The sequence below is a fragment of the Vipera ursinii genome (assembly GCF_947247035.1).
Source record: "Vipera ursinii genome assembly, chromosome: 6".
Taxonomy (NCBI): Eukaryota; Metazoa; Chordata; class Lepidosauria; order Squamata; family Viperidae; genus Vipera; species Vipera ursinii.
Window position 1 is genome coordinate 52453487 of NC_139515.1, and position 15715 is coordinate 52469201.

Below are 15715 nucleotides of genomic sequence, written 5' to 3' on the forward strand. Positions count from 1 at the left end.
CCATCCAGTTTGCATGTATTCTGAAATTCAAGAATAGTTTGCTCAAGCAGGTTAACATGAAACTAATTTAGTTATCCTGATTTTATTAATTTTATTTAGAATTCTGTGCATCTGCTTGACTCCTTCCATTTAGATGCTGTAGTGAATGTCCTTCAAGGTTGAACAAGGTTTTGTCTTCTGATCACCAGTTGTTGCTGTTTGTGAAATCCTGTGTGTTTGTTTTTACAAGGAAGAACTTGGAAGTACGAAGATTTATGTATTTATTTATGGCTGCCTATCCTCCCCACCCCTGGCTACTAGACCAAACAACCCCCCAGCTCAACTGTCATCCCAGTCCAATGCTTGGGGGAGAGCCAATTCTTCATGGCCTTCTCGAAGCCTCAAAGGATAGGGAACCCTGGGACATCAAATGGGAGGCTACTGCAAAGAGCTGGAGTGGCACCTGAGAAGCCATGCCTCTGAGGTCCCATCAGGTGACATTTAAGGGAGGGAACCTGAGGACAACCACACTAACCTAGTAAGACAGGCAGATATCCTCACGGAGAGGAAATTCCAGATTTCGTAATGCAATATTGAATATTGTACAACTAAAATTTACATTTAGTTACGTAAGTCTCTAACTCATATAAGTGAGCATAAAAATAATAATTATTAGATTCTGTGTAAATGGAACTCTCTATCATTAGCCTGAATTCCAGGAATATTATGATTGTTCCAAAAAATAAGCCAGTAACTTTCCAGCTCTCTCTCCTGATTGCTGGTATTTGTGGTTAGTTCCTGCATATTAGGAAACATTCCAATTGTTCTATGGGCAGAAGCACCAATTTCAGCTTTGCTACTATAAATGCTTGATATGATTCGTTTGGGGGTTTCTGGCACATAATAAAAATGAATCTTAACCCTTATTTTTCAACTGTATAAATTGAGAGTCTGAGTCTCTTTCATTGTTAAGATGAGAGCACTAATAGATTTTCAGAAGGATGCCTTAAATGTGTCCCAGAGGACTAATGTATTGGCAGAACCTTTATTTAAAAAAAAAACAAGAATGTTTTTTTAAAACACATTTTTAATAACAAGAATATCTTAGAATAAGAGAATTCCTTAGAAGAGGAATATTCAGATACCAGCTAGAATTGGCTGACTAATGTTTATAAGAGTAATGGAAGCATGATTTGAGATTGCAGTGGGATCTATTAAAGAATTGATAACTTGATCCACAAAAGCAGATTTTTTTTTAAAAAAAATCTAAAACTATTTTGATATGTATGTGAAAAAATGTATACTCTTTTTTAGATTTTAAAAAGGCTAAATGTCTGTTCACATAAAGTGCAATATATATATTCATATCTTCCAATTTTGACAAAACCTTTCTTAAATGCTTTTATCGGAGAACCTTGAATTAAGAATCTTGAAATTTACAGCACAAATTATATATCGATAGTTTTCAGAATACAATTTAGAGAAACAGGAAGGAAAATTAGTTGTAGAGTTTCTTAATGGGACATAACATAACAGTTAATCAGAGCAAAAAGGTCTATTGGTCAGTTAAAGGTTGTAATTTTTCCATCTTGTTGATTTATCTTTAAGATCTAAGTTTATACCAGTTTCTTATGGTAACAGTTAGAGGCACCATGCATTCCAATAAATGAGATTTCTGGTAGGTAGCAATGGAGATGGTTTTCAGTACAACATATACACTAGTGTTAGGCAGAAAAAAACTGCAACTTCTCCTCTCAGTCATTATTCAAAAAATGAAAATAATTTCAGAGAGCTTCACATGAGCAATGGCTTGTGTTCTTGCACTGATGTCATTGCAAGCTAGCCAAGAGATGCATATGGATATCCTGTCTTCTATATTTTTCCTAGTTCTCTGTGGCTCCCAGTATACTTATAGACCTGGGTTGTCAAACTGGAGGCCCGTAGGCCGGATGCATCACGCGCAGGCTATACCCTACCCTGGCTCCACAAAGGCAAAAAACTTCATGATACATCACGGTATGTCACTTGATGTGATCGAGTTTGACACCTGTGTTATAGACTATAATACTTTAGTACCTGGCTTTTTTGAGCAGTAGAGTGAGAGATTTTCTTTTTTTCTACAGCAGAGGAAGAATCAGAGCTACTTAAAAGGGGGAAAATTCTGGCCAGTTTATTTCAGTTGTCGCATTGTTTCAATATTATATAAAGTGTTATAGTGTCTTTTTCTGCAAATAGCAAGTATCACTTGACATTTATCTAAAGAAATTTAGAGAACATCCAGAAGAGAACAGCACATTGACTGTCACATAACAGGATTTTTTTTAATGGATTAAATTAAAATTACAACTGCTCTTTCCTTTCTGCTAAAAACACTATATTGAAAATTTGTTAATTTTCTCTAGAGTCCAGAGAGTGGTTTAGTTACCAATTATCTGGGCTAGCAAATAGGAGAACCATTATCTTAAACAAGTTTACTCAAAAAAGTCCCCAAAGATTAAAGTAGAGAGACTGAAATACATTAAGAATTCATTATCATAATCCTACCCTTCCCACCTTACTGCTTTTAAGAGATGCTCTATTTTGATTCTGGTTCTTCACTTATGTTTCTAGCATTACAATATCTTTTTCAAAATGGGGCAGCTTTGCACAAACCCAAAATGAAATGTTAGCCCAATGTCCATCCCTGTACATTTGATATTAATCACTTATACCATAAATAGAATTACCAGTTACATATTTATGGCTACAATTTCTTTAAAAATGCAGCTTGCTTTATAACCTATAACATTTTTAGGGGTATAATTTGACCCAAGGTTTTAGTTCTTTCCTTTGATTTTTTTTTAAATCAATTTTCTATGAAGCACTGATTCAGATACTTTCACTTTGGACTACATAATACCAGCATAAATATAAATAAATATTCTTATTTAATCACCAGGCATATTAGTTCCAATATGTTTTCCTCCATTACTGTGCATTTATATATGCATGACTGGCTTGCCAGCTAAATTCTGTTGTTCAGTATAAGTCAGTGTTTAGGATTCTGAAATCTCAAAGGGTGCATATTTGCTATTTTGATAAAGAAACACAATCCTCTTACTTATTCTAGAAATACTTGGTATAGATAGGTGTGTACATATGGAGTTCACACCATGGAAAAGTAACAGAATAGACATGTTATAAAGAATTCTTTGGGAAGAAATTGAGGGGGAGGAGAATGTGTATCGTCATAAGATTTTTCTCAATGTTCCTTTGCTTACTGTACAAGAAAATGTTAATGAGAGGCTTCTTTTCGGCAGGAAAACATTTTCCCCCCCATATATGAAGGACTTGTTGAAACTGTTGTTTCTTTGTGGGCCAAGTTCATTTTTCATGTGGTGGCTTGTAGTCACTCTGTCTGGGGCAACAGACAATTAACAATGGTTAATATTTGAAAGGTACAATATGTTCTGTGTAACCAGGCTGCTCATTTCCTTTTCCTAATAGCTTGATTGCTCTTGCCGGTTTCTGAAGATTTTTATTTACCTAATTAGACCACAAAAAAAAAACAATGTCATTAATATTCAAACTCTGACACATTTTGAAAGTAGAAACAAAAGTTAAGCCTTAGTAACCTATTAACTGTTCCCTTTTTGAAGGTCAAAGTATTTGATCAGAGCATCATAGGAGCATTACATCCTTGACTTCTAAAAAATTTAGACAAATGCACAGTTCAGGTTATAGACACCCATGTACCCATTAACACTTCATCAAATACTCCATTCTAATCCTTTCAAAGAGTAAGTTTTGTCCAAAGAGCAATTCCCAAATCTTCTCCTGCAACAATTTTTAATTGTCCTGAAAATCTCTGTGCAGAGATTTTTTTTGTGCAAAGTGGAACTTGGAAGATTGTGTTTACTATTACTACAGATGATTAATTTATGGTTCTTTATCATGGCTTGTTATTTTCAAAAGATTTAAGAAGGGTAACCTAAATTAAATTTATTACAAAGAACACAACTTTTCATTTATTTATATTCATTTATTTTGAATATTTGGTGATGAAGCCAATTTGCAGAAGATGGTTCTTTTGGATTTTTTGAATGGGACTCTATGAAGATGCAAAATAGGCTCATTAAATATTGTTAGAATTTAAGGAATCAGTTTTATTTTGTTTTTTAAAAAAACAAAATTTGAAAAATCACACAACTAAAAGTCAATGCTACCAGCCAAATATGACATATATCATCAGAAAGAAAAAAAATATCTATCCCTCCTATATACATTTATTTTCAGATAAGACCTGCAAAATCACTAGCATTTATAACACACATAGTATTTTATCGTTAATCAGTAAGCTCTATTGATTGATTCATCAATTAAATCTGCCTAAGTTCTCATGAGACAAAATAGCACTAAAGAAAAAACATATTCTATTCCATCGACAATATTTTTTGAAAAGGCATTCCCCATTTCTTTGCTGTATTATAAATAATGTTACAAAATGAAGCCCTATAAATAGCAGGCCATGAGGTGAAATAATTAAACCCATGAGCTTTTAAATAATTACAGTAATTGTTTTTGGAGGGCTTCAATGTCAGTAACAAATTACTTATACTTATCTGTGAAAAGACTCAAAAATAAAATTATAGTTATTCTAGTAACTTTTAGGTTGAGCTTATTTAGAGTAGGTGAAACATTTATAGACAAAATTGTACATGGTTATTTATGTTTAAAGTTCTTGCCTGTCTCTGATGATTACAGGATTAGTTAATACCGGTATATCACCATTCTTTGTAAGTGTCCCTATTTACAATCAGGAAAAGAAAAAAATGATAATGCTACTTTGGTAGATCAGACTATGAAAATTTAAGCAAGTAAGGTTTTAAGAATTAAATGACAAAAAGAATCTTGCTTATTTATTCCAGAAGATTCTTGCTAATTAAAAGACACTAATTGACACCCTTTTAAGAACAACCTAAAAGCATCAGCACTTCTGACCAGCAGCCATGGCAAACTGACATCCCTCTAGAACAGGGGTGTCAAACTGCTGGCCCACGGGCTGGATGCGTCACTGGGAAACCATGCCCATCCCATTGCTGGCAATGGCGAAAAAGCTCCGATACATTGCGCAATGTCATGTGACGTCACGAGTTTGACATGTCTGCTCTAGAATATACAGAAAAAACTGTTGCTTAAAATGGCACATATTTTATAATTTCCTGGTTCCATTTTTTAAAACCATTTCCTCATTCCTAATATTAAGAAAGGGAGAATTTTAAGCAGTTGAAAAACAAAGCATTGAACAGAAACCGGCCGTAAATTAGGAGACATTTTATATCTGCCTTTTTCTTTCATTTTGCCATTCTATCTTGTTAAGTAAGCCTGAGGATGCTCAGAATAATAATACATACCATGTTTCCCCAAAAGTAAGACCTATCCCAAAAATAAGCCCTAACTTGATTTTGGGGGATGGGCCTAATAGAAGCCCTACCCCAAAAATATGCCCTAGTTTTGGGGTGAGGTGGGGGTGGGGGAGTGGAGCTGTCCCACATGCCATTTATCCACTTACCTTGTAGCCAGGCCTCTATTCGCCAGCCCACTTCTTCTGCAGTGTCCTCAGGCCTGCATTTCATAGTCAGAGGCCTTTTCCAAAAGGCTGCTGCAGCCGAGAATCGAGCTATGGATTCAATCCACACCTCAGTTCTGCAAGGCTTTTGCAGCCGAGAACCAGCTGTGGATTGAATTCATAGCTTAGTTCTCGGCTGCAGTGGCCTTCCGGAAAGGCCTTTAACTGCAAAATGCAGGCCGGAGCTCCATTCTCAGCTGCAGAATGAAGCTGCTTCTTCAGCCACAAAAGTGGGCCGGCTGGATGGGGCTGTCGGTGCTAGAGTTGAGTGGAAAAGACACACACACACACACACCGAAAATAAGACCTGGTACCTCTTTTGGAGGCAGAAATAAATAAATAATACTGGGTATTATTTTTGGGAAAACACAGTATACATATTGGAAAATGGGCCCCACCATTTTGCAAGACAATCCCTGCAGAGGCTTTAAATGCCATACTACCTGAAGCAGCCTGTCCCTTCTTCTGCCTCAAAGAGGATGACAGCTTTAATGTTTTGACAGCAATGTGAGGAACAAAAGAGAACATGAAGTAGTAGGCAGTGGCATATAGCTCGGCTGGAGTTATTTTAAAATCCTCAGCTTAAAGATGCGTTAGCACTTTTTTGAACTCTGTGAAACTTTTTGTGATGCAAATGATCTCTGAAATGATTTCTTGGGCTAACATGCTCTACTCTGTTGTTTAATGATTCATCTTTCCACCAATCTGGATACTCAATACAGGTGAAACTATAAACAATAAACACAGTAAAGCTTATCATCAAGAGGCTGGAAAAGCTTCAGTAGAAATTCTGTAGCATTAACAGAAGCATCAAGCAGTTTCTGAGCTTTTCTGTTTTCTCTGCTCTATCTCTTTAAAAAGAAAGTGATTTTGTAGGGATTTGGGAAACAACTGTAACTAGTTAACTTTCCTTTGCAAAATAAAAGCATGAAATATGATCCAGTTATTTTTCTCCTCTCCAAAATTGTTTATATATAGCCAGTTTGAATGGATCAGGCAGTAGGAAGTCCAGGAAGACATGTAGCTGCTGATCCTTCCTGACTGCTATGGCAGCCAAGGAAACTAGGTTGGTTGAAGTAGCATGTGGAAAGAGACAGCAGGCTTGAAGATGTTCAGATTTTTAAAACAAACAAAAAATAAGATTCTAAGATGAAAAATAACAGTGTTTGCTAGGAAAGGAGCATGAATTACATAGAGCTTTTGTAGGCTTTCTAAGGAAACTCTGCTCTTCCTAAATTAAAAAGAATGTATTTATTTATTTAGCGTATGGCTGGTCACACACAGAATTAAAAGCACTTCATATTTACAAGTTAGAACAGTTAAAACAATTTCTTTTTAAAAAGGAAGCAATAATAAAACCTAAGAGGAAAACAGAAATAACATTTCAGAGTTTAATGTCGTGTTTGGAGATCCAGTCAGTAGCTGCCATTGTTACGCAGAGGAAGTCCTTAAAATCTCCTGGGTATCTTCTATTAGTGCATTCCCTCACTATATGTTGGATAGTCTGTCGGGGAGCCTCGCAATCACATTGTGCTGAAGGTGTCTTTCCCCATTTATACAGAGAATTGGCACACACCCCATGAGTCGTTCTAATTCTATTGTATGTCACCCATATGTGTCGGGGTAGATATGCTCAGAAATATCTTGGGAGGTATAGCTACTCCATGCTTCCATCCACTTTTGTATAGTGCTCTGATGTTCGGCCAGCAGCTTAAGCGCTGTGAGGAGTGGTGGATTTCTTGACTTTAATTGACATCTTAAGAGATCAGAGGTACAGGCATGAATGGGTAGAGAGGAGTTTAGCAGGATCTTACTATACTCCCAAATGAGAGCTTCTTGTCGTCGTAAGTGCGGGGGAAGTATGTGGCTAAAAACTGGTAGCCAGTGAATAGGTGTAGATTTTATGCACCCAGTAATTAATATCATCGTATGGTTGAGTTGAACATCAACAAGTCTTGTACGTGAGTTGTTTATCCATACAGGTGTGCAATATTCCGCTACAGAGTAGCAAAGCCCAAGGGCTGAGCATCGAAGAGTTGGAGCTGAAGCTCCCCAAGTTGTTCCGCATAGTTTTTGCAGAATGTTGTTTCTGCTGTTAACCTTGGCAGCCATATTCTGAATATGTTTTTAAAAAGACAGGGTCCTGTCTAAGGTGACCCCCAGATATTTTGGAGTTGCCTCATATGGGAGCAATTTGTTATTTAGGTATACATTGGGTTCTCTTTTTGCCAGTTTATTATTAAGGTGGAAACATGATGTGACTGTCTTAGTTACGCTTGGGATTAACCTCCATTGGTGGAAGTATGTCCTCAGAGTTGTAAGGTCGGCTGTAAGTACACCTTCTGTAACTTCGATGTCCTTGTGGCTATATGCTAATGCCAAGTCATCAGCGTAAGAGAACTTTGTTGATAGCGTGGGTGGTATATCAGAAATATATAAATTGAATAAGGATGGGGCCAATACAGAGCCCTGAGGGAGTCCATTATTCAGATGTCTTTGCTTACTAATTTTATCGCCCATGATGACTTGAAAGGTCCTTGCTGAGAGCATGTTATTTATTAGGCGGCCCATGGTCCTACAAGGGACAGCGTGGAGGAATTTGCTTAATAGACCATCCCTCCACACTGTATCGTATGCTGCTGTGAGATCCACAAATACAACAGATGTTTTCAATTTATTCTGATAGCTGCTTTCAATGTGGCTAGTAAGACTAAGGACTTGATCGGCACAGCTCCGATAAGATCTAAACCCAGCCTGTTCAATCGGTATTTGTTCGTTAATTTTCTGTCCAATTCTGTTAAGTATCAACCTTTCAAGTAGTTTATAACAAACACTTAACAGAGCAATGGGGCAATAGTTTTCTGGCTTGTTGCTTTCTTTTCCAGGTTTTAATATGCCGATTACCTTGGTTCTCTTAAATTCTGGAGGGAGCTTACTGGAAGTTAGGATATCTGTGTAGAATTTTGCCAGCCATTCTCTTGTATGAGGCCCAGAATGGATGATAAATTCAGGCATTACTCCATCAAAACCAGGAGATTTTCCAGCTTTGACATTCTTCAGAGCAGTATCTATTTCAGCCAGTTGGAAGGGTGGAGTATATTCCTGGCTAGGCGAGCACAACGTTTTTAAGTGCTTTAGTTCTTTTCACTAATTTAGTATGTTTCTTATCATGGGATACTCTAGTTAAGTTGACAATTCGAGTTGCTACTTGATCTGGAGTAACCTCTTGTTGTTTGCGTTGAGCTGGTTGGTCTCCTCTCAATTTTTTCAGTAGGCTCCATGCCTTCCTGCTTGAGTGTTTAAAGTCTAGTTCAGATGTAGTTTGCTCCCATTTCTGCCTGCGTGCCAGGTCAAGGTTATGAAGAAGTTCATCGGCTATCTCAGCATCACCATTCTCTAGATGTTTTTGGTATAGGTTTTCGCAGGTTTCATTCCATCCTGGGATATATTCCTTGTGGAAGCCACATGGGATGGATTTTTTAGCCGATGACATGATTGCTCCAACAAAGCGATAGTAGCTTTTACTAACTGCCGGGATACATCCTATTGTGTCCTCAAGGTCCATCGTAAACTTTTCCCAGTTGGCCATCTTCAGTTTCCACCTTGGTCGGGGTATAGATCTGATAATAGGTATCTTTATTCCTGACTTAATAATAGGTCTATGTTGGCTATGGGGGAAGGTTGGTAGCACTTGATGAGAGGAAGGTACAGGTCTGGTTTTAAATGGTTTATATGTTACATTTCCCAAAACAGCCATTGGGGAAAAAGGTATATAAAATGATTTCTATAACGGATATGGGTAAATTCATGAGGATGCCCCAGGGGCTAGAAAGCAAACCAAGAAGCAAATCACAAATTGGCTTCCTGGAAAATATCTGCATTGTGATTGTTCATATAAAGTTGTTCCTATCTATCCATGCATCCATAAAGCACCTTTTCCTTTCGATTTTTGGCTGCCATAGATTTCTCATTTATCCAGTTTTGTTTTGTATCATTTTCCTTGAAATTGTGAATACATTTTAGCAATGTGTCACTCTCTACACCCACAAGTATTCCTCAAATGACCATTTAAATATTTTATAATAATCTTATTGGGAAAAAAATAATATTGGAGGACAATGGAGCCTAGTGGGATGTAAGAGAGTTCTCAGCAGGCACAATGACATGGATAAATACTTTTTATATCTATGCCCTGGTTCAATGAATTCCTTGATCCTCTCATGTTTATTTCACCTTTTCCACAATCTTTTATTCTAGCCTGAGCACATAAAAAGATACTTAGTTTTCAAAAGCTTTGTAAGAAATCCTTTTTCTACCTAGTTCTTGAAACTTTTTTAAGTCCAACAAGTTGCATTGTTCCTGCTTCTGTCTTAAATATGGCAACCTCATCTTTTTCATGAGTTAAGGAATGCCACCTATCTATAGGAAATACCATCAGTTAGGCAAGATATAGCTTCTGTACAGGTGTAGAATTACAGAGAGATTTGAGCTATGCTAATTATGGCAGGAATAATTAAATATCGGAACACAGAGGATACTGGATACTCAGAAATATATAAGCAAACTCTTACAGGCACTTTTTATTTGTGGGATTCATATCATTAAGTACTACTTTTTGTTTCACTTTTCTGAGAAGAGATTAATAAGTATTCACCAGCATTTATGTTGTTTCTTCTCCCAGTCTGACCGAATGTAATAGTTTCCCTTGGTTCTCCAAGCATTCTTTTAATTTATCTTCAGTCAAAGTCAGGCGCTGTTCCAAGATTGAAACAGTCTGTTAAGAGACAAAATAATGAACCCTATTAGATGCTTGCTAAACATATATTATGTTATTTGTTCTTAATCATTCAAGAAATCAGAACTGCAGCAACTGATAAAATAATCTTAACTTTTCTAAATAGATTAGGAAGTCCAAACTATTATTTCCTTAAAGGCTCTTTATTATCATGTCATAAATTTGGATACCTGCAATACAGAAATTTAATGCCTCATATTCTTATAATTAAAAAAATACTACAGGAGCAATAAAAGCTGGCGTATACTGGTATAGAAAGATGATTTGTGGCATACATAGTCAAATGTAAATTATAATTACCGAAATGGAAGTGAACTATATTCTTTTATCTTAAACAATTTTGGAAATGAAATTTCTGAAAAGCTAGTTCTCCCCACCTTAAGTTGAGAACCAAATAATAACAGTTAGTACTGTGTAGTATTAGATACACCCACCAGGGATTTTTGAGATTGTCCTGCTACCTGCAAGAACAGCATGCAATATGATTTGTGGACTGCAGCTTAAGAAATGGGCAATTCTCTTCACCCTCTCTATATGCACTTGGAAGAGATATCCGTTTAAGCCATGAAGTTCTTTGGATTTGAACATATGAATATAATTCTTTGAAATATTTATATGAAGCTTTATATCTTTTTTGAAATAAACAGCATATATTTTTCAATATGTCAATGAAACCCATTTCTAATTAATTGACTAGGATGCAAATCCCTTAAAAATGATTTTCTAGGAAGGGCATTATTGAAAAGTTTAATCCATTTATGTCTTACATTCCACCAATAAGTCTGTCAAAGAACCTGGGTCACATGATGACAGAGATTAAAAAGTACTTTCTTCTAAGAAGAATATATTTTTATAGGCTTTCTGTTGTTATAGTTATCATTTATAGTAACCTTCTTCCAACAATTAGAATCAAAAATAGAGAGATAACTACATAAGCTTTTTTATCTGAGGCACCGAGCCTTGGACAGAATATATTTATAGTTATGCTTCTCCTTCTCTAATATGAATTAGTGTCCCAATCCTCAAAGGGGCAGTGGTAACAACATTAAGTTCTCTCATACAGTACTCCATTTAAAATTGTATTGTAGAGAAAACATATATTGAACATAAACAGTAACTTTTCTTAGGATCAAGAATTCTTGGAATCTTGACACTTTTACAACTAATGTGTAAATCTTCAGTTGATATCTTAGTGGGGATTTTTGCTCTCCCCATCCATTGTCAATGGATGCTGCTTTTGCAGATAAATGACTGAACTCTAAGACACCCTCAAAATAGGCTCCTTGGAGAAAAATAATAATATGCAGACAAAGTATCATATCAAAATATAAAAAATACAACACAATCTCATTCAAAAAGACTCCTTCACATAATAGGACACTTGACTGTGTCTATCATCCACTCTACCCATTTCCATTTGCTATTGTCAATCACACATTTGCTTAAATGGATGGTTGGATATGTTGCAAACCCAGGTTGAACTGTAATTGGAAGACAGACTACTGCCTTAATACTTACCAGGTTGACCTTAAATTGCATCAAGGAACAAGTTTGCACTACAGTCAGAATTGCTGCTCAGGTATAGAATTAACTGAGATACCTAACATTCTTGATCCCATTCTGGTCCTTTCCATTACCAGCAACTCATTAAGGTTACTTAGGTTAGTAATAAGATACTCTCTGTAGTGCCCACATTTATAAATGAGACAAAGGCAACCTTGAGTCTCAACCTCTGAGAAAAAAGTGCTGGGCATTTTTTGTGAGAATCAAATCTTGGCCTAGCTTCCAAACAATGTAGATTATTTCTCAATGTCACTGGTTGTCCAACACAACTGACAGCAGCAAGGTAAACACAATTACTGGCTTACTGGCTGTTCCAAAGTCCCAAAGGCCCATGACATGCAATGGCACAGTGACTGTAGGATGGAAATGTTGCCTTTCCTAGTTTCTCCCAACATGAACTTTCTTCCTTTTTCTGGTAAGAAGGTGCTCTCTATTGCAGAACACACATTGTCAATGTGACACTGTTCTCCTTTTGTCATGCATTCCACCATAGTTCAAACTTAGCCAACATTTTGCTTCTGTATATATACTGATGTTATTCTAGGTCAAGGGAAAGCATATTAGGACACTTTCCTTCTCTGCTCTTTGTAGCAGCAATCCCTTCCTAGTAGCTTAAATCTCTTCTCTTTCATTCTGGTATAGGTGTCAAGAACGCCAGTAGCACAGTATCATCAGTAGCACATATGCCACTAGATTAGAAACACTAGCTTAAATTGTATGTGAATGTTATTTGCATTCTATTCTAATTTGGATAAAGGTCATATATGCCTTCATATGTGACAATGAGGATCACACAAGACAATTTAAAAAAGTGTTTATTTTACCTTTCATGTGAAGCTGTTCAATTTGAAAGCACTTATTCTATTATTTACTGTAAAGAGAGGGCTAAAAAATTGATGGTTCCCACAGGTCCGAAGCTGATGAATTCATTTACAGATTTGATATTCTTGAAAAATATGAAAGATAGGCTACAATTTGTAAAACAAAGTAAAAAATGTTGAATGAAGTCTTTCAAATCTGGATAAAAATCATATGTTTGAGGCCCCGTCCTACATTGGCCAACTTCATTTGTTAAATGTAAAATACAGAAGGAAATTTAAAGTATTTAATAAAAGTTCAGTTTCAAAATAGAATTCTAATACAGAGGTGGAAAAATACTCACAATCGTCAGAACATCTAATTGCTCCACAATGTGTTCCAAGGCATTAGTCAGTACTGATGAAATGCCCACAGACTCATCTATGGTTTCTGGTTCGACCACAGTGCGCACCATTTTACCTTTCAAATTTCTGTTCAACATTGATGGAGAAGGCAAGTCTTCATTGTTCACCCCATTTTGGTGCATACACCAATGGGCTACAGATGGATTTGTTCTCAACTAGATTTAGAGAAGAAAACAAAGCATATTTATGATAATATCTTCAGCTTCATAAGTTATAGGTATTCATTTTCTCCTACTAACAAACACATATGATAACAGGTGTTATTTCAACTACTACTTTTCTACTGCTGAATTTGGAAGAACATCAGAATGATCTCAATCTTCTATTTTATTTGTCTCATTTTTCTCAAAGATCTTGAGCAACTCACACTATTTTTTTTGTCCTTCATTGTTTTGTAACTGATGCATGACCTGACATCGAAAGATCCATAGAACTAGTTTGGCAATGGGTCTGAACTTTCCGCTTCTATAGCAGGGATGAATATCTGTGGCTGTTCGCAGTTTGTTCACCTACAACACTGGAAGCATTGTCAATGGTGAGGAATGTTTTAAAAGAACATTTACTCAAAAAGTGTCTTGCTCTCATAGAATTCCCTACCCCTTCCCCCCAAAATTTTCGAATCTGAAAAGTCTATTCAGAAAATTACAACACAGCCTTGAGTGGTACATGGAGCATCTGCAGTTTAAAAAAAAAAGAAAGAGTGAAGTTTAAAAACTTCACTGGGCATGTCCAAACTTTCTGTACCTCAAAGATAGTTTAACAGTATTCATGGACGATGGAATATGTAAGTGCAACTTTACAACTACTGGCTTTTGAGATATACAAAACAAAGTTAAAGACATAAAATTTAGCTTCTTTAAGTTAAATGATAAAATCTTTTTTTTTTAAAAAAGAAACCCTAACAAGAAATTATTCCTACCATCTAATTCACTATTTAAAGAGAACAAAGTACAGTGTTGTCATTAACAAAGGCCACCTTTGTTAAATATAGTGAGCTGTGTTTACATAAAATACATGCAAAGGTATGCATAAAATAGGCATTCTATGACAGCAAGTGTTTACACTTACAGGATAGGAATGGTGAAGTATCTTTGAAGAGAAAGGAATGATGTAATCTAGAAAAATCTTGCAGATAAAACAAGATGACCGAACTGATAATCAAGTGCTAAATTATATTAAATACTGCTAGAGTCCAAAGAGAAAACACCCTCAACTTTAAAAGTTACCAATCTGTATAAAACACCTTTATAAAATTTATTTGAAAATATTACATTTTTTAAAAAAATTGTACTGCAGTATACAAGAGAAACGACAAAATTCTCTTTAATCTTTGGCCATATTTTTCATAGTAATACATTTAAGACAAGTTTCATCACTTCATTAAGAGATACATTTTATCTTGATATTTACATGGTTAATAACAGTCTTTAAGTGCAAACGGGCTCTGACTATCCTATTTTTAAGTACTACCTGTTTCTCAATGATATGATTCATTGGAAAGCCTATCTATGAAATAAGCTGTTTATCATGAGATAATTCTGTTATTGCACAGGAAGTGGAGCTCTAGAAGATAAGCTGTTCAATTAATTATTCCTACTGTCAGAAAATTTCTCCTTGCTTCCAGATTGGATCTCTCTTTAATGAGCTTCCCTGCATTGCTTCTTGTCTACCTTCAGGTGCTTTGGAGTACAAGTCAATCCTTCCTCTCTATGACCATGACTCTCCACTGAACTGGATCTTGTTGGATAGAGCCCAATGTTCAAGTCTGTCAAGATCCTTCTGAATCATGAGTCTATCTTCCAAAGTGTTGGCAATTACTCCAGGTTTGGTATCATCTGCAAATTTGAGTTCTTCTATTCCTTTATCTAGATTGTTTATTAAGATACTGAAGAACACTGGGACTAAGACAGAACCTTGAGGTACCTCATTACATGCTTCCATCCATGTACATCTAATTCCATTGAGGATTATAAGCTGAGTGCAGTTGGCCAGCCAGCTGCAAATCCGTCTGTTAGCGGTAGTGTCTATGCTACATTTTCCTATCTTACCCATGCTGGCTTCTAGTGATCGCTTTGTTTATTTCTAAGTGCTCACAAATATGCTTTTTGGTTATCTTTTTAAGGATTTTCCCAGGTATTGATGTTAAGCTGATTGGTCTGTAGTTTCCTGGATGTACTTTTTTCTTATTCTTGTAGATGGCAATCATACCAGCTTTTTTCCAGTCCTTTGGCGGTTCCCTTTATTCCAGGAGCTCTGAAAGATTTTCTTCAATGGTTCTGAGATCACGTCTGCCAGCTGTTTCAGTACCCTAGGATACTGGTCCTGGCAATTTGAACTCATCTAAAGTGTATAGTATAGTTTTTTAACCATTTACCTACTTTGATCTGTACACCTGTTCTGTCTTCCACTGTCCTGGTTATTTAAATATGGTTACATTTTCCTTTTGCGTAAAGACAGATACAAATAATAATCCTAAAAGAACCTAAGTTCTCAATTACAGCTTTTGCACCTCTTCTTTTATTTATTTCTTGCTTGCAAAGGGTGACA

General features: G+C 36.0%; 1 protein-coding gene across 5 annotated transcripts in view; it reads right to left on the reverse strand.

Annotated features, from left to right (window-relative positions):
• Positions 1-1010: 1010 nt before the first annotated feature.
• Positions 1011-15715, reverse strand: part of POC1B (POC1 centriolar protein B) — a 66791-nt gene continuing 52086 nt past the window's right edge. The window contains exons 11-14 of one of the 5 annotated variants that reach the window (XR_014492798.1): positions 13108-13323; positions 10242-10361; positions 4704-4764; positions 1011-3504 (exon numbers count right to left, since the gene is read on the reverse strand). Coding sequence is in view for 2 of the 5 variants with exons in the window: in XM_083365246.1 (XP_083221372.1) it covers positions 10248-10361; positions 13108-13323 (330 nt within the window). In the remaining 3 variants the exon portion in view is untranslated. Of the gene's footprint in view, positions 3505-4703; positions 4765-4785; positions 5846-10237; positions 10362-12769; positions 12892-13107; positions 13324-15715 lie in introns of those variants that run through there. The other 4 variants (XM_083365246.1, XM_083365247.1, XR_014492799.1 and 1 more) reach the window with 4 other exon arrangements.